Source organism: Mya arenaria, chromosome 1 (genome assembly GCF_026914265.1).
Source record: "Mya arenaria isolate MELC-2E11 chromosome 1, ASM2691426v1".
Classification (NCBI taxonomy): domain Eukaryota; kingdom Metazoa; phylum Mollusca; class Bivalvia; order Myida; family Myidae; genus Mya; species Mya arenaria.
Window position 1 is genome coordinate 832,629 of NC_069122.1, and position 19,037 is coordinate 851,665.

The 19,037-nt window shown below is 40.6% G+C and overlaps 1 protein-coding gene across 1 annotated transcript in view; it reads right to left on the reverse strand.

Moving 5' to 3' along the window:
• The window catches only part of LOC128234842 (mucin-5AC-like), a 74,090-nt gene that overhangs the window by 23,951 nt on the left and 31,102 nt on the right, over positions 1–19,037 (reverse strand). The window contains 21 exon segments of the mRNA XM_052949386.1: positions 381–839; positions 1,326–1,535; positions 2,371–2,495; positions 3,325–3,579; positions 3,784–3,934; positions 4,161–4,615; positions 4,875–5,007; positions 5,457–5,971; positions 6,201–6,330; positions 6,712–6,827; positions 7,630–7,823; positions 8,075–8,201; positions 8,462–8,597; positions 8,867–9,276; positions 9,393–9,684; positions 9,913–10,061; positions 10,281–10,470; positions 11,076–11,177; positions 11,676–11,846; positions 14,633–16,198; positions 17,099–17,431. Of these exon segments, the coding sequence (XP_052805346.1) occupies positions 381–839; positions 1,326–1,535; positions 2,371–2,495; positions 3,325–3,579; positions 3,784–3,934; positions 4,161–4,615; positions 4,875–5,007; positions 5,457–5,971; positions 6,201–6,330; positions 6,712–6,827; positions 7,630–7,823; positions 8,075–8,201; positions 8,462–8,597; positions 8,867–9,276; positions 9,393–9,684; positions 9,913–10,061; positions 10,281–10,470; positions 11,076–11,177; positions 11,676–11,846; positions 14,633–16,198; positions 17,099–17,431 (6,219 nt within the window).

The window sequence follows — 19,037 nt, forward strand, 5'->3', positions numbered from 1 at the left end:
TTTAGCTAAGCTACAAAGTTCCATCTGGCACACCCATGCCAGATGAGTGACTTGTAACATCGCGTTGCTCTTTTTTCTTTTACTCTTTAGTTCATTATGCTAAATACATTATGTCATTGAAATAAAGCCCAATTAAGTTTATTACCCGTACAAGACTTTGAAATAAACAACGTTGCACGCGCTTTCCCAAGAAAGGTACAAACATGCGTCTTTTACAAAAAAAAAATGTTTTCAAAAATGTATAATCTAGGGTATGCAAGTAAAAGCAATCATGTATTTCCCGTCCTGAAAGAAAAAATCCAACCCTCGGGCACGATGCGGATGGGTTTTTCCGTACTTGAAACCCAAGACATATGCTATTAAAGGCGATGGGTACGTACGCGCACAGTCGCAGTAGTATCGGACCTGGAAGTCATCACATGGAACAGGATAGTTGTCGCTATTCTTGCAGGTAAGACCGCTAAGAATCTCACAGGTAGAGCCCAAGGTCCCAGCTCTGTGGAAGCTAACTCCATATATTGTTTGACATTCAATTCGAGTGATTTTGCCATCGAAGCAAAGTTCTTGTTGTTTCTGAAGGCTCATGAACTCGTGCTCGACGTAGCTCATTTCGTTTGTTGGTGTCATGCTGTTAATCCAAGGTAGCCAGCGTGGGTTGCACGTCTTAGGAGCCGGTGTTGTAACAGCTGGTGTAGATGCACATTCGTCACAGAAGACTCGGATTTCATAATCGAGACAACTGCCGTCGGATTGGTTCTTGGCGTAGCAAAGAAGGCCCTTCAAGTCATTGTTGCAAATCACACCATTCTCGCCAGTCTGATAGTACGGGATGTGCGTACCTAAAACATATCGCAACATCATTTTTGAATGCAATATGTGGACTGGGACAACATATCTCTAATATAAAACGAGTATTAGGTTAACGTTTAAAACAATTGAATTGATGGTTAATTTGGCGTTACGTGGAATAATGTTTCGGGAATATATATACGAACAGACAAGAAGATAAATTGCCCATAAACAAACTCATGAACTATTATTTATTTTTGATTTGTGCTGGCAATAGGGTAAGCGTGGTTTATGGGTAAAAAATGCCTCGAACACAACCATATATCAATACTGACGCATTAAAGGCATGCCTTTAAATGCAATGGAAACAATACAATTTGGAGGACAAGGCATGTTGCCAAACATTTAATGAGTCCATGTTAAGAGGCAAAAGATAAAGGTCGAACACATAAGAGGGTTTTCCATTGAAACGTTAAGCACTGTTATTATACGAACGATCTCACTTATCTTGATACAATATATCAGTAAAGCCTAACCTGTGGTCCTACACTCGGTCTGTTGGACGTACTGGTAGTCGCAGAAAGTAATAAGCTGTTTCAACTGCCAGGCTGACTCGTATTCCCCCTCCTTGTCTGGCTTGCTGGCGCTCACCCAAGGTGTCCAGTATGCACAGGCGGTTGGGCTAACAATGGAGGCTGGCCTTGTGCCGGTGGCGGTTCCGGTACCAGGTGTGCGTGTACCGGTTACTGAAAAGGTTTAATGTTCTTACAAAAGCCAGTATAGCACCATGTCTTACTAGACACGACATTAAGGTGGGCGTTGGTTTGTATGAATTGATTCTCACAGTGTCAGCCGAAGATAGAGAATGCATAAATTATCGTAAAAATCGCTATTTACAAAAACACGTTGTAAGCCATTCATAAATAGTTATAATTATTTTGATATCAAATCCAAAAGTGATTGTAAGTGAGTGAACTAGATTTTTAACCTTTTCAGTAATCTTCGTTGCTTTAATAATGTTCTTCCTTTATTTCAAATACTTTCTTTAACTTAAAGCAACTGTGCACCAGATGACCAATTGGCAAGAAAAAAATGACAATTGTCTAAAACTGACATAAACTTGGTATTTATGTGTACAATGCATTGAAACTTTCTAACTGAAGTATCACATAGTTTACATTTTTTTAAGTTTAGCAGTTATTTCGTATTTTTCCATTAAAAAAGTTTACTGGGTATGTCTACCTAGTAAAATTCATTCCTTATGCGTGATTGGCTAGTCGATGTTATCACGTGATATTACCAAGTTATGTATATAGCTTAAATATACCACTCGTTCAAAGTAATCCTACGTAGCTCAGTGGATACAGCGCTCGAATGCAATGTTGGCGACAAGGTTCGAACCCGGTCTCCGACAGATTTTTTTTTACATTTTGGTACTTTTTTTACAATTATGATATCAAAGCGTAACACATTCTATTAAAGAATTGTCCTGAGATTCATTACAGAAAAAAAAACGTTTTTGGTGCCAATCTGGTGTACAGTCCCTTTAAAACAAACATAAAATCCGTATTAAGTGCGTACCAGACATGGGTGTAGTCGGTGTGGTAGGGACTGTGGTGGTCGTAAGCAGTGACCGCGACGGAGACATGCAGCCAAGTACCTCGAATCTTACTGAAATGGCATTGTGCCATTCGACTGGGTGGATTCTGTGTATTTAAAAGGAAGGTTGACAGTTTTCAGTTTCATAATGCATTCCTCGGGGTGAAAAAGCCTTCCAGATACATATTTTTAAGTTGTTTGTGGGTTTTGCAACTCTTTTCCAACCCCTTACAGATTAAATTATATTTGAATTCAACTGTTTTCAACATTTAAGATACATAGTGATTGTATTGTTTTTAGTACAAATTCTTAAATATTTTATAATTGTAAAATGTCCGTGGAAAGTATTGTATAATTGTAACGTAAAAAATGGAAACGGGAAAAACAAACCGTATTAAACATTGTAGTTTCTGATTCCGCATCTACAGTAGTCTAGTGCGCATGCGCAAATCACTTCGTCAATTAAACGTTCGCTATGGTATTTTAAAATACTTTAAAGGTAAAAAAAAAGAAATTCTTCTCGACTCGGTTGGTCTGTGGGATTGTATAACTCATTGTTGCTTGCGTAAAGATACATCGCACTCAACCTTCGATCTCATGCATTATGGACAATAAGCATGGAACTCGAACATATACAACCCCCACACATCATTTGACTAACAATAATATTCCTTATCCATCATCAATTTATCATGCATCTGCAACATTACATACTGTAAAATATGCAATACGGCCGAGTTCAACTCTGATGTCGTCGCGGTATAAAAAAGTATCATTTCAAGATATTGAATGGCTTCAATAAACGAAGTAGTGCGTCATGAAAGTGCTTTCATTATGTAATAATATATCTATGTGATTTAAATTAAGTCATATTCATAAAAGAACGGCGCTTTTTATACACTAGCAGAAAATAGATAAGCTGTAGCCAAGGCTTACCTGATCCAACGAGCGGCCACCAGGTTGAACAAGTTTGCAACAGGCGTGCCGGAGTCTTTATTTCCGGTGAACACCATTGGCGAGCTATCCATGTAGGACTTGGGCAGGGCGCTATAGTGTTTCCCATCCGTGCTGTAATAGATCTCGTACTTCGTAACCCATTGGTCTTTGTCCGAGCGTCCTTCAGTCTTAATTCCGCCAACGTAGTATGGTGCCAGAAAATCCACTTGGATGTACTGCTTAATGTTATTTTCTCTGAAATAAACATTATTGATGTGATAAACATTAGCTTTATAACAACTCAATGCATTCCTTAAAACACGTCTGCGTTCTCGCAATGCAATGTATGCAACATTGGCAAAGCATAGTTGTCATGGAGAAGACGAAGTCTACACCTGTAACAAAACATCAAGTAAGTGTGAATTTTATTTAAACATTCGGTTATTTTATCTGACTTACCCTGCTACCCAGCCGCCATAGAAACTACCATCTTTCTGAGCATCAAATCGCGATCTCTCGGCGCCACTGAACATATCATTGGATGATGAGGCACTCAACTGCTGATCCTTGACAATCAGAGTGTTTGCAACCCCCATTGGTACCGTACATACTGTAATAATTGAACAAATCAGGTATCACTATCATATGTATGATATAAGCCTTTATAGTAATAGGTTTAGAAGGCAGATGCACAATTGTATAAAACTTTAATAAGTTGTCCACAGGCTTCTTTTGGCTAGCTGACTAATTTAAAGGACTTGCTTTGTAAGTAGTTGATAGTGGACACGGATTGACCGAACAATAAACGTTGAGGATAACTTTGACTTTGTACATACGTGAAGGTGGGAACATTCCCGAGATGGTGCTGATGTGCTCGTACACGTTTGTAATTCGGACGCCTGTTACAGTAATCGGTGGGGTGACAGAGGGACTTGGAGTCGTTACAGTCGGTGTCTGTGGACTGTCTGGGTTGCAACCGATGATGTTGAACCGAATAGCTGCTGCATTTCCGTGCCATTCTTTAGGGTGAATACGTATGTACTGCGCTGTGACGTTTCTGTTGAAAAGCTGTCTGACCAGTGAGTTGCTGTCGTTGTTACCACTAAACACAACGGGTTTGGGGTCGCCAAGAAGGAGGGTGTATGGATAGAAGGTTTTGCCATCCATGCTGAAATCTACCGTGTATTTGGTGACCCATCTTTGCCCGCCGTTTTCTCCCTGTGTCAATATACCGCTCAACAGTTTTGGCTTTTCAAAGTTGACTTGGATCCATGGAGATGAGTCGTTTAGACTGAAATAAGGTAGCAAATTCATGTTAATATACCATGAACATAGTATGAATCGGATTTATTTCGCTTTTATAATTGCGACTTTTCTGGTCTGTAAAATGTTGTTACACATTAAGTTAAGAAAGACAGCCTTACCGGCAAATACACACTTCTGTCTAGTGTCACAATAGTTCATACCTGTTTTATTTATAAATTTTGAATATCATTTGATTGATTAATGTCATTATCAATACGTGTGTTTGTATAAGCAGATTATCCTACCTAGGAATCCAGCTTGAGTTACTGTGTATTCTGCCTTGTGTGGCCCCAGTGAGCTCATTCATTTTTGAAGACGATGTGATTTGACGATCAAACACGGTTCGGGTGTACTCAAGACCCATTGGCGTCAGACAAACTGAAATGAGCAATATAGTATGTAAGACACCCTAAAATTATACTTAAATTATTTGGAGCACGTCTATGTTTCAAATTGAATTGAACTCCCAATATACAAACTTCTGAAAAAGGGTGTGACGGACGAACTCTCGCTTTGGAAAGCAAAACAAAACGAGTCAGAAACACTAAATATTTACTGAAAATGTATCCGACACTTTAAAAAGAGCTTATAAAAAGTAGATTCAATTATCCATTTGCAGGATATAAGGATCTATTGTTTAGAATTAAAGAGGCACTCTTGTTTAAAAAACAACGGCGATGTTTGAGTGCAAAGCATTGTGATTTATTTCAGTTCGATGTACCATTCGCTTGTACCATTTCCTTGTTAAATGCTGATTTATTATTGTTTTTATATATCGAAGAAAAATAATTCAAATGTCAAAACAGCAATGACCACTGTGATCCTACCTGTTGGGGGAGCCACGTAGGTCGGAGTTGTAATTGGCACAGTTTGTCCAAATCCTAGTGTGGTTGGGGTACCAGTCTGTGAAGGTGGAGTAATGGTCGGGGTGTTCTTTGAGCCCGCTGGTGGGGACACAGTCGGTGTAAATGTGCTGACACCGCTTGGAGACACTGTTGTTGTCATGTTAACAGCCTCTGATGGGTTACATCCTAGGATCTCAAACATCAGGGTAGCAGCTGTGTGGAAACTGATTGGGTAGATCCGGATAAATCTACCATAGATGTTCCTGTTAAACAAATTGGTAACCTCTCCAGTGTTATCCTTGTTGCCTTTGAAAGTCGTAGGTATTTTAGCATTCACGATGTCGGAGTATGGTGTCCAAGTATTGCCATCTAAGCTGGTGTAAACTTGGTAGGATGTTACCCATTCGGACTTGTACGGGCTGCCTTGAATGAGCACGCCCGATAGGGTTTTTGGCTCCAAGAAGTCTACTTGGACGTACGGGTGGAGGTCCGTTGGCCTGCAAAATCAGTTCATATTCAATGAAGTCAATTAGTTTAATATATTGTAAATAATGAAAGGCATAGATGGTGGATGTGTCGTTAAAAAATGCCCGAATCGTTATGTGGATACCAATATATAAATAAGATTCCGTAATCATTAAAACCATATTCTGTATAACAAGCGATACTATTGACGTATTGTTATATATATTGGGTTTATATCATAATGGAATATATAGCGCATACACAGGTGTCCAGGGCAACTTGATTCCTGAAGACCCAAAAGATATCGGCTCGATATCGAGGCTGGAGGAAGCTGAGATCTGATTGGCTCTGATAATGTACCGGTTACCAATACCCATGGGGATTGTACACACTAAGGTAAATACAAGTCAATTTTATAACCACATAAAATGTATCGTTATGTCACAGCTTTATTATTAAAAATGAAACTTCTTGTATGAGATTTACCTACATGGTTATGAACATTACTATAAGAACTGGCTATACGAGCATTAGATATTGTTTGCAAATACATTAATGGTGTCTAATATCATGCATTTGTTTCATATGTAGTGTGATATACAAATTGGATGACATATCTTAGTAATTTCAGGACGTCGTGTCGACAACTTATGGTTAATATCAAATTGTTACCTCAGGGAACCTGTGTTGGTGGTACCATGGATTTGTAGTAAAGACGTTACCTGGGAGAGTCTATGTTGATGTCACGATGGATTTGAAATAAATACGTTACCTGGGAGAATCTGTGTTGGAGGTACGATAATAGGTGTTGTAATGTTGGGGAGGGCGAATGACAGAGTAGGTGGTACCACTGTCTGGGTTGTCATCGGCGGTGCCGTAGTCGATATGCTGAACGGAAATAAAATAATACATATAATACTTATGCTATTGAGTATTCTATACGTGACATTCTGTGAAGTAGGTTATAATGAGTGGACGATTGTTGATGGGCGTTTGACGGAGACAATAAACAATTCCATAACAACAAAAAATAGTATTTAAATATAAATTTCGTTTTTTATCAACGTTTTATTGTACTATCGACGACATATTTATTCTTACAAGTGTACTAATAGTGGTTTTGATCAGGTGTTTTTTTTTCAATTACTCGAGGTTTTGCTAATACCTAGCAATTATATTGTTCAACTACCACGATAGAAGTCACACATCGAACGGGTGGGTGTACGTTAATTAAACCAGAACAACGGCACATTCATACAAAAGCGTCGGACCTACTGAGGGTATAATTCTTGTTAGGCTGTATGTTATTGTGCACACACATGTAGTCCTGATAAGAGCTTATCTAGTTCTTTGACATACAACAGTGTATAGCAGTGTCTCACAGGACTCCCGTTTCGGCCAGGGACCCAACCTTTTCCAATTGGGTTGACAGTTAAGTATGCTTACACTAGATCACGGATCTGATTCGTAGAATACCATTTTTTTACAATCCAACAAGCTTTAAGACGTATTCGTACCATCCAACCGGTTTAAAGACTTCTTGCTACCATATGATCAGCTTAAAGACTTACTTGCAGAAGCCAATCAGCTATAAAACATAGTTTAAGACGCCAATCAGCTTAACAACTAACTTAAAGCAGCCAATCAGCTATAAGACATTGTTAAAGACGCCAATCAGCAATAGACTTACTTAAAACAGCCAATCAGGTTGAACCTCAGACCGATACCCGCCCAGCCTCCTTCAATAGGCGTGACTCTGACATATCGTCCCACAATGTTTCGGTTAAACATCATCTTGACGATGGAGTTACGATCGTTGTTGGCATTGAATAACATAGGAAGCCCACCATTTTTCTCCGAGTATGCGGTGAAGGTATAGCCATCCTGTAAACATGATAACGGTTATGTTTATACGCCTATTACCTATTGAACAAATAAACGTTACCCTGGTCCACTGTCAATTTATAACACTTGTTTTCAATAATACGCAAAGCTCTGTATAAATGTATAACCAAAACAGATGTTTTGTGTTTTGTTGCGTTTTTCCATGGACAATAGCTCATATTGTCATAATTTAGCAATGTTTGTTATATTTAAGTAAGATTGAACTTAGAATAGACCAACCATCTACTTACATTAGAGAAGGAGACAACGTATTGTACACTCCACATGTCCTTGTCTGGGATGCCCTGTGTGAGGATACCGGAAACATAGCGGGGCTCCAATAGATCTACTTGTAGCCACTGCTTACCGGAAGTCGAACTATAACAGAGTGCAGGGTAAGCGGCATTAATAATACATACTTATAATATAATATATATAATCAAAAATTGGTAAAAACCGTTCGATAATAAACAATCATATAAAACATTTGCCTGACGGGTTTCGATCAAAATCTCAAAATCGACCTGTATAAACACAAACACATACCAGGTATGTTTTGTTGAAATTTAAACTAATGTGCATATTTTCAACATTATATTCCAGATTTAATGCAGAGTGCAACCCTTCAATGTACGTACACGGGGGCCCATCCAGTGAACTCGTTATATAACCTGCCAGCAGCCGCACCGTGCATCGAGTCAAGGTTAGAGCTAGAGGTAAGCTGACCGTCTTTTACGAGCATTGGGTTGTCGATACCCATGGGCTCCAAGCACACTGCAATTGGTGGGGAAAGTACTTTTTAACACTAATCTGTTTGTTTCAAGATGCATGTTACTGCTTTAATTATCAGTGCATTTGATGGTCTTTGACCGAAATACCACGTACAAAAAAGCCACAATATCGGTTTCAATTATAATTATTATAGTAATACTAAATTAAATAATGCTAAATCATAGCTGAAATATATACACGAGGCTTTAGTAAGATTATTAAACGTATACATATTAAGATCAATGTCAATATAAGTCGAATACAACGCTTACAAGGAGGGGGTGTTGGTTCAACTGAGGTTGGCGTGGTGACTGTAGGCCTGTCGGTCGTGAAATGACCCGGAGACGGCGTCTTTGACCGTCCATAACAGGACAGCACGTCGAACCGAAGGACAATCTTGTCATTCCATGTCATTGGTACGATGCGCACGTATTGGGCGTCAACTTCACGGTCGAAGAAAGACTTGACGGGCGTGTTGCGGTCAAAATTTGCAGGGAATATGGTGTAGGCTTTCTTGGAATCTCGGTCCGCGTACTTGTACCAGTGAATACCGTCAAGACTGGTCTCAATCAGGAATGATTCAACCCATTGGTCAGTGTCCTGTCGTCCTTGTGTTACCACCCCGGATATTTTCTCGGGTTGACCAAAGTCCACTTGAATGAATTGTTGGGTATCGAAGAATCTGAAGATAAAGTAGCACATGCGTTGAGCACAGAACAATGGCATTATACTTTAGATACTAACAACTGATTTGTGATTCCTTTCACAAACTTATTCATAAAAATGAATTAAAACTACCTTGGCATCCACGCTCCTCCGTTTGTCCCTGAAGGTTGCTGCATCAGACGGCCATTAGTTGTTTCGAAGGTAAAATTGAAGGAGGTTGAAGCTGAAAGTTGACTATCTGACACAATCTGCCTGTCTGTTACTCCAAGGGGTATATCACATGACCTCCGGGGCGTGACTGTGGTCTCTCCTGGGTGCGAGGTGGACTTGAGTGTTGGTGTGACTTGCTCGTGGTATGGTGGCCGAAGCGCTGGGGTACCTCCTGGTATAATTGGGGGAGCTAAGGTTGTGGTCATCATGGAGGCTGTGAAAACATACATGTGAAAAATTTAGATGATAAATTTACATATCAGAGTACAAAAGAATAGACCGCCTTACGAAAGAAATATTCATTTGCGGAATCAAAAATTGGTCGTTCATCTATTGGAAATAATTATTTCGCATTTCGTTCCCAATATGCGCTTTAATTTGAAAAAAGCTTTACTTCCTATATCAATTTTTAATACCCTATGTTAAAATACCCGATATATACCTTCACAATCGCAGTAGAACTGCACCGTGTAGTCCGCACACTTGCCACCGGCCTGGTCTGCACCCTTACAGATGAGGCCTTCGGTCATGTCACACGTGACCTTTTGACCCAACTCTTCGGCGGTCTTGTCAGAAATCAGATCGGCACACCTGGAGAAGTTGATGGCAGGTAAGTATAAACTCTGACCATAGACAAAAATTCATTTTATCTGTTTAATCACGATGCTTCTTTTATCTTATGAAACTACTACGAATATGTATTTTACGATTTAAACTTTTGCCTGCATCAAATTTTAATAGTTTCTTAATGTTTAAATCTTGAAGTGTCAGACAAGCTAAGACTTTGGCAATAAAGGAATGCATAATTACCTAATGGACACAATCATCTCGTCGTCACAAAACTTGTATTTCCTCCTCAAGTCCGTGATCGTCTCTAATTCGTCCCCGGTAATAGCAGAAGTGGTGACGCTCATGGCGGAAGTCCAACCTTGTGTGCAGTTGTATTTTCCCGTCGTCCCTGGCACATCGGTCACGCTTGGAGGAGTCATTGTTGGTACATCTGCCGGGGATAGATACATATAAGCTTCTTAAGTGAGGGTTTTTACTAACGTTATAGAGGAGTTCTGCATCCTGTCCTTTTTCCATATAATTATTCTGCCGTCATGGAGACCAGTATTTGCACCCTCTTGCCTTAATATAACTAAATGCTTAAGACATAATTTCTTCAATTTTGAATCAAACTTCTAAAATGACTTCAAACACGTACACACTACTTATTTGGCGGATGAATTTAACGTAATGTCTTTCATTTTCTTTCATTTTCTGTTAAATTCATTATGTCAGTATAATATTTTGCCCGACACAATGCGCCATTATCTGCCTCAGACTGTTTCATATAAAAAATAGAATCCATTTGTGTTATAGTTTATTTCAAATCAATGAAGAGCAAGTTGTGAATTAAACCAGAAAGGTGTAAGATGTATTATTGTTTATATTAGAACGATTCTGTAACTAATCATTACAAAATCATAACAATTACTCTGCGTTGAACGATATCACGCGGCAGCGTGGCCTTGTGTTGTTTGGGGAAACAGGAACACCAAAGAAACAACAATAAAGTTGTGAAAGTAATTTCTCTTGAAAGTGATTATACCATATAACTACCAGTGTTCTGTGATGGCGGAGTCATTGTGGGTGTACCACTGTCCATGCCTGGCGGAGGCTTCACGATGGTAGTGACTGAAGGTGTGGTCAGCTCAGTTTGGCCTGCAAACAATGTTAAGTTTTTTTTTCATTCTAACCTTACCATGCCACATTATTGATAAAGTTATAAAAACATATATGAATAAAAAATAACCGTTCTTACAAATGAATCATTGTTACAGCGGTGGAACTGTATTTAAATGGAATATGTTGACGTGCAAGTTACATATAACAAACTGCAGTATACACAGGATTACTATAATTTACTTTGTTGATTTCACTTTGATTTAAAGTTATAAAAGTACAGCGACAGTGCGTTAAAGAAAAGCAATAAGGTAATAAACATGTGCACTAATTATCGGATAAATAATCTTATCAAAAACAATTAGCATTTAAGTACTTGTTGATCATAAAAACACTCATAAAGCAAACGGTCTAGACAGTATGTTAGTAGGTAAATATTTTTACGGGAAGGCGGGTAACCATAACGGATTGCTTTTAAATCTTAAAGATTGCAATTATAACGTCAGGTTTATCGTACATGAGTAATTAAATACTTACACGAGCAGAAAAACTTAATCTTGTAGTCGACACACTTCTGTGATGGCCCGTCCTCACACATTAAGCCTTCTGGACTACACGAGACATCCTGGCCTGAGTACATATAGTTTTGACCGGTAGATGCGATCTGACACTCTGCGGCCACGACTTCCTCACAGGTATTCGGATAACCTTAAAAAAATGATGAAAGATTTTACGTTTTTGTCGGTAGTATGCATGCCCAATTATTTTTACTGCATATTCTGTAGAAAGTATAACAAGAGGGCCATGATGGCCCTAAATCGCTCACCTGAGTAAAAGAGTTTAACATAGCTTGTTTCTCAAAGAATATTGAACAAGAGCTGTCAAAGTATGTGACAAATGCCCCCCAATGTGACATTGATCTATGAACAAGTACATAAAAAGTTGATCTTGCCTTTATGTGTCAAATACATATTGCAAGTTATATTAAATTGCCTCTGAGCATAGAAAAAAAACAATCATACTAAATGACAGCCAACACTCTTTATGTCCTCATATTCAGCATTCCATTGTGAATAAACACTTAGTGTATCTTTCACCTTAAAGGTAGGGACATGGGACTTGCACACGACACGTTGTCTTGGTATGTCGAAAACATATGGCAAGTCATTTTAAAATCTGTCCATATAAGAGAAAGTCACAGCGCGGACACGACAGCCTATATTTTCCTTCAGGTTGCCATGGCAACCAGAGTTCTGCATGGAATTATTTTTTTGAACAATTGTGAAAAAGCACCAACCAAGGATCATTCCTATAAAGTTTCATCAAAATTGTCAAAGGGGTTTAGGAGAAGAAGATGATTGTAACCAATTGTTGACACTTTTCCTTTAGGTTGCCATGCCAACCAGAGTTCTACATGGAATTAAAATAATAACAATTTTGAAAAAGCACCAACCAAGGATCATTCCTATGAAGTTTCATCAAAATTGTCAAAGCGGTTTAGGAGAAGAAGATGATTATAACCAATTGTTGACATTTTTCTTTAGGTTGCCATGGCAACCGGGCCAAACAAAATTATGTGAACAAATTTAAGAGATGTCCATGCAAGGACACTTCAAACCAAATTTGCTGAAGATCTATCAAGGGGTTCATGCGAAGAAAATGTTAAGGTTTTTTTTTACTAATTTTAGCTCTGGTGGCCCTTAAAAGGGGCCAAACAAAATTATTTGAAAAGACTTGACAGAGGCCCATGCTAGGATGCTTCAGACTTGAAGATCCATCAAGCAGTTAATAAGATCAAGTTGTTTAAAGGTTTTTCTATTTTTTGCTCTGGTGACCCCTAAAAGGGGCCAAACAAAACCATTTGAACAAAGTTGAGAGAGGACCATGTAAGGATGCTACATATCAATTATGGAGTCATTCTGACCTTTACTTTCAGAGGAAAAGATGTTTAAGTGACAAGACAAATGTAAAAACAAATGACCCCTGAGCAAGGCCAATTTGACCCCGGGACAATAATTTGAATACCTTTGGTGTAGGTCCACTAGGTAACACTATATACCAAATATGAAAGCTCTAGGTCTTATATTTTGGAGAAGAGGATTTTTAAAGTTTTATTATATAAGACTACATAAAAACAAATAACTTTCAGGGCGGGGCCAATTTTGACCCTGTGGCAATAATATGAACAAATCTGGTAGATGTCGACTAGATGCTGTATACCAAATATCTAAGCCCTGGGCCTTACAGTTTCGGAGAAGATTTTTAAAGATTTACTATATAACACTATGTAATAAAACTAGTGACCCCTGGGGCGGGGCCATTTTTGACCCCAGGAGAATAATTTGAACAAATTTTGTAGAGGACCACTACATGATGACACATACCAATTTTTAAGGTTCTAGGCCTTGTGGTTTTTGAGAAGAAGATTTTTAAATTTTTCCCTATATAAGTCTATGTAAAATAAGTGACCCGCGGGGCGGGGCCATTTTTGACCCCAGGGGGATAGTTTTAACAATTTTGGTAGAGGACCACTAGATGATGCTATTTACCAAATATTAAGGCTCTAGGCCTTGTGGTTTTGGAGAAGAAGATTTTTAAAGTTTTTCCTTTCCGTTGCCATGGCAGCCAGAGTTCTGCATGGAATTCAATTCTTTGAACAATTTTCAAAGGGGACCACCCAATGAACATTCCTGTGAAGTTTGGATGAAATTGGCTGAGCGGTTTATGAGGAGATGTCGTTTAAAGTAAAAGTTTACGGACGGACGGACGGACGCCGGACAAATTGTGATCACAAAAGCTCACCTAGGTGAGCTAAAAGGTAGATATTATACAAAAAACATCCTTTAACAAGCAGATGTAATATCTGCTACCAATTTCGAAAATAGCTGGATTTTATATTTTCTATCATTTTTTGACTAGCGTGGTGGTGGTGATTACTGTTCGACAAAAGGACGAAACTGCCGGTTTAAGTTGGACTATGTATCTGTATTGTAACACCATCAGTATTTGACTTTGTACTACGTATCATGGAATTAATTCAACCACGCCGATACCGATAAGGCTATGCCTACCATGTCACGTGACATCTTAGTAAGGGCCCTCCGACAAGTACGAAGAAGCAGACTATAAAAATATACAGCAGTTGATCTTGGCAGTGTAAACGTTGTTACAATAGTAAGACAGTCTCTATTTAGGTGAACGAAACGTGTATTATTTTTCCTTTCGAAATTCAACAAAATCAAGAAGGATAATACAGAAAAATGTCAATACTAAATAGGTTTCGCTGTTGTTTTTCTTTTCACAATGAAGAATGACTAGTTTTATCCAATTTAATGAATTATTATTATTTATATAATAACCAAATCGTGTTTTGCAATGGATTTATATCTAAATTAAATTAAATTTTAAATGTTCTGACAAGAGTTGATTGGCACGCTGCGTCATGTTAATTATGACTTCTTTGTTTAAATTGAGCAAGAAAAAAGAAATCATACCTCGTATGCTCGTGTAAGTTTCGAAGTCTCCTTCAGATTTTGCGGGAATTCCAAAATTAATCCAGTCCGTCCAACCTTCCTTGCAAATCATGGACGGTTCCAGAGTTGAACGTGTTGAACTTTGCGCAAAGGTTGGTGAAGCGGTCACTTGACCTGGTGGTGTCAGGGTTGGTGAACCGCTGGCTTGGCCTGGTGGTGTCGGGGTTGGTGAACCGCTGGCTTGGCCTGGTGGTGTCGGGGTTGGTGAACCGCTGGCTTGGCCTGGTGGTGTCGGGGTTGGTGAACCGCTGGCTTGGCCTGGTGGTGTCGGGGTTGGTGAACCGCTGGCTTGGCCTGGTGGTGTCGGGGTTGGTGAACCGCTGGCTTGGCCTGGTGGTGTCGGGGTTGGTGAACCGCTGGCTTGGCCTGGTGGTGTCAAGGTTGATGGAGTGGCTTGTCCTGGCGAAGTGTAAGTTGATGTTTCAGTAGCTTGGCCTGGTTGTGTCAGTGTTGGTGTACCGGTACCTTTGCCTGACGGAGTGAGAGTTGGTGTTTCAGTGGCTTGGCCTGGTGGTGTCAAGGTTGGCTTACCGGAACCTTTACCTAATGGAGTGAGAGTTGGTGTTCCAGTGGCTTGGCCTGGTGGTATCAGGGTTTGTTTACCGGTACCTTTGCTTGGCGGTGTTAGAGTTCGTGTTCCAGTGGCTTGGCCTGGTGGTAACAGGGTTGGTGAACCGGTGGCTTGGCCAGTTGGTATCAAAGTCGGTGTTCCTGTGGCTTGACCTGGTGGTTTGAGGGTTGGCGTACCGATAGCTTTGCCTTGCGGAGTGAGAGTTGGTGTTCCAGTGGCTTGGCCTGGTGGTGTCAGGGTTGGCGTACCGGTGGCTTGGCCCGGCGGAAGGAGAGTTGATGTTCCAATGTCTTGCCCTGGTGGCGTGAAAGAAGGTGTACCCCAGGCTCCTGGTGCTCCTGGCGTCCGGGTACGTGTGTTGGTTGCTTTGCCATGTGGTGTCAATGTTGGCGTAACGGTGCCTTGACCTGCTGGTGTTAGTGTGGGCGTACCGGTGGCATGGTCTGGTGGTGTGAGAGTTGATGTTCCAATGCCTTGCCCTGGTGGCGTGAGAGAAGGTGTACCCCAGGCTCCTGGTACATCTGGCGTCAGGGTACGTGTGTTGGTTGCTTTGCCATGCGGTGCCAATGTTGGCGTAACGGTGCCTTGACCTGCTGGTGTTAGTGAGGGCGTACCGGTGGCATGGTCTGGTGGTGTGAGAGTTGATGTTCCAATGCCTTGCCCTGGTGGCGTGAGAGAAGGTGTACCCCAGGTACCTGGTGCTCCTGGCGTCAGGGTACGTGTGTTGGTTGCTTTGCCATGTGGTGTCAATGTTGGCGTAACGGTGCCTTGACCTGCTGGTGTTAGTGTGGGCGTACCGGTGGCATGGTCTGGTGGTGTGAGAGTTGATGTTCCAATGCCTTGCCCTGGTGGCGTGAGAGAAGGTGTACCCCAGGCTCCTGGTGCTCCTGGCGTCCGGGTACGTGTGTTGGTTACTTTGCCATGTGGTGTCAATGTTGGCGTAACGGTGCCTTGACCTGCTGGTGTTAGTGTGGGCGTACCGGTGGCATGGTCTGGTGGTGTGAGAGTTGATGTTCCAATGCCTTGCCCTGGTGACGTGAGAGAAGGTGTACCCCAGGCTCCTGGTACATCAGGCGTCAGGGTACGTGTGTTGGTTGCTTTGCCATTTGGTGTCAATGTTGGCGTAACGGTGCCTTGACCTGCTGGTGTTAGTGTGGGCGTACCGGTGGCATGATCTGGTGGTGTGAGAGTTGATATTCCAATGCCTTGCCCTGGTGGCGTGAAAGAAGGTGTACCCAAGGTACCTGGTGCTCCTGGCGTCAGGGTACGTGTGTTGGTTGCTTTGCCATGTGGTGTCAATGTTGGCGTAACGGTGCCTTGACCTGCTGGTGTTAGTGTGGGCATACCGGTGGCATGGTCTGGTGGTGTGAGAGTTGATGTTCCAATGCCTTGCCCTGGTGGCGTGAGAGAAGGTGTACCCCAGGCTCCTGGTACATCTGGCGTCAGGGTACGTGTGTTGGTTGCTTTGCCATGTGGTGTCAATGTTGGCGTAACGGTGCCTTGACCTGCTGGTGTTAGTGTGGGCATACCGGTGGCATGGTCTGGTGGTGTGAGAGTTGGTTTACCTGTTGCTTGGCCTGGTGGTGCCAGGGTTGGTAAAGCTATTACCTTGCCAGGTGGTGTAAGGGTTGGCGTACCAGTGTGTTGGCCTGGTGGTATCAGGGTTGGTGCATTGGTTGCTTGGCCTTGTGGTGTAAGGGTTGTTGTACCGGTGGCTAGGCCTGGTGGGGTCAGGGTTGGCATACCGGTCTCTTGGCCTGGTGGCGTCATTGTTGGTGTACCCGTGGCTTGGCCTGACAAAGGCAAGGTTGAATAACCTGTTGGTTGGCCTGGCGGTATCAATTTTGTTGAACTGCATGCATCAACACAATACAGTCTAATTTCATAATCCTTGCATTTTCCTCCAGATTGACCCTTGTCTTCGCAGACAAGACCTCGGTTGACATCACAAGATACACCTGCCTGACTGATAGTCGTGAAGTCTTGTTTCGTTTCCGTATCCCTGCATTCGATTCGCACGGGAAACTCGCAGAACTCATACTTCATCCTGACGTTATGAATCGTTTCGTAGTCGCCAGTGCTTGTTGGTGTTCTTAGGTAGCTGTTGATGAAATTAGTCCATCCGCAAGCGGGTTTGGGAGCCGATGGTGTACCGGTTACACTTGGAATTGTCGTTTGGAATTGCGGGGCTGAAACATATATAACATTGATGTGTTTTGGAGGGATTGAAACTCACTTTCTGCGATGTACACACGAGTAACATTGCCGACGGCTTTACTAGAACATATTTCTATTTAATGTTTAGTTGAACTCAATTAAAATGACTGGCCTTTAGGAAGGCTGCATAAGCTTACTGAAGGCACTTGGTGTGTGTAATATAAAAAATCACAATTTATACATTTTATAAATGCTTTGGCAATACTTAAAATTGTCTTTGTTTTCCCATCTATGTCCATAGTAGATTTAATTAGGATCGGTTGGTCAATAAATAGTTTTGATTATATGTTTCCCTAAAAGTACGAATAAAATGCAATTGATACAATCTTAGTAAATGAAAAAGTAAGCTAACAAGTAGAGCCGTTCCAAATAAATTTAGGAATTGAAAAAAAATCTGGTTTGCTGCTTATTAGATTTTGACAATTTTAATACTGTTTTTTTTTTACCACGAAAATGAATAATAGGTTTCAATTCACTTTCGATAACATGCAATTAAAAAATTTGAAATTTATTAATATTGTTCTTGATTTTAATAAATAATTAGTCTCTTTTCTTTAAAAACAGAAGCCAATTATTTTAGATATGATCTCAGAGCGGATTTTATCAGCATTTTTCAGAACAGATGTCATGACTCTTTAAATACAATAATAAGTGAGAAAAAACGGCTGGATATTTATATATGTATTTATCTTTCATTATTACAATTTATATAAAATTCGGTCATAAAATGTCCCGCAGTCTGTCGAATTAATTAATAAGTTTTAGAATGTGTGTGTTTTAGTTGTATTTCGTATAGTTTTATGACCCACTGGCCATGTGGTTCTTGATATCAAATGATCATGTCACTTATTGGCATGACGCGGGCTGTCAGTCAAACTAGCCGGCCAATACCCGACTGACCAATCAGCGTCCAAATAAGCCGTGGCTTATCAGTTGCGCGTTGCTATCTGCCATGACCTCCGACAATCTGCACTTCGGTAGTGTAATACGATTTATTTCTATATATTTATTACAAATGTGTTCTCCATAATTGAGAGAACGATTAGACAAATAAGGAAAGCCAAAATACTGGCATTTACACAGGTACATTGACTTCCTCTGCATTTCTTTTATATATCAATACATATCAATTACTGAGTATTTAAGCTGCACTCTGGCAGATTGACCGTTTTGACAGCTGTTTTTGTCTGGAATGAGCCAATTTTGCGTAAATGTTTGGAATTCAGTGATTTACAGGGATGATAAAATTCCGGAATTCCGGAATTCCGGATTTAAGGCCTCATGGATCGATTTTGAGATTAATGTAAATCCGTTGAGTTTTTTTCCAGGGAGCGATTCGAGCTCAGTTCGAACAATATGGGTACGAAAGGTGAGTTTTCCCGAAGTGTAAAGCCGGAAATTAACGAAACTTATTACGTCTTGGCAATCGAGCTATATGATGGGTTAAGATAGCATCAGGTGATTACGGAAATTACCGATGGGACTAGAAGACAGTATCCGGATGGTTGTATCCGGATATAACAGACGACGAAGATGAATAAACGGGTATTGGAAAATTGGTAAAAAAACGACCACCAC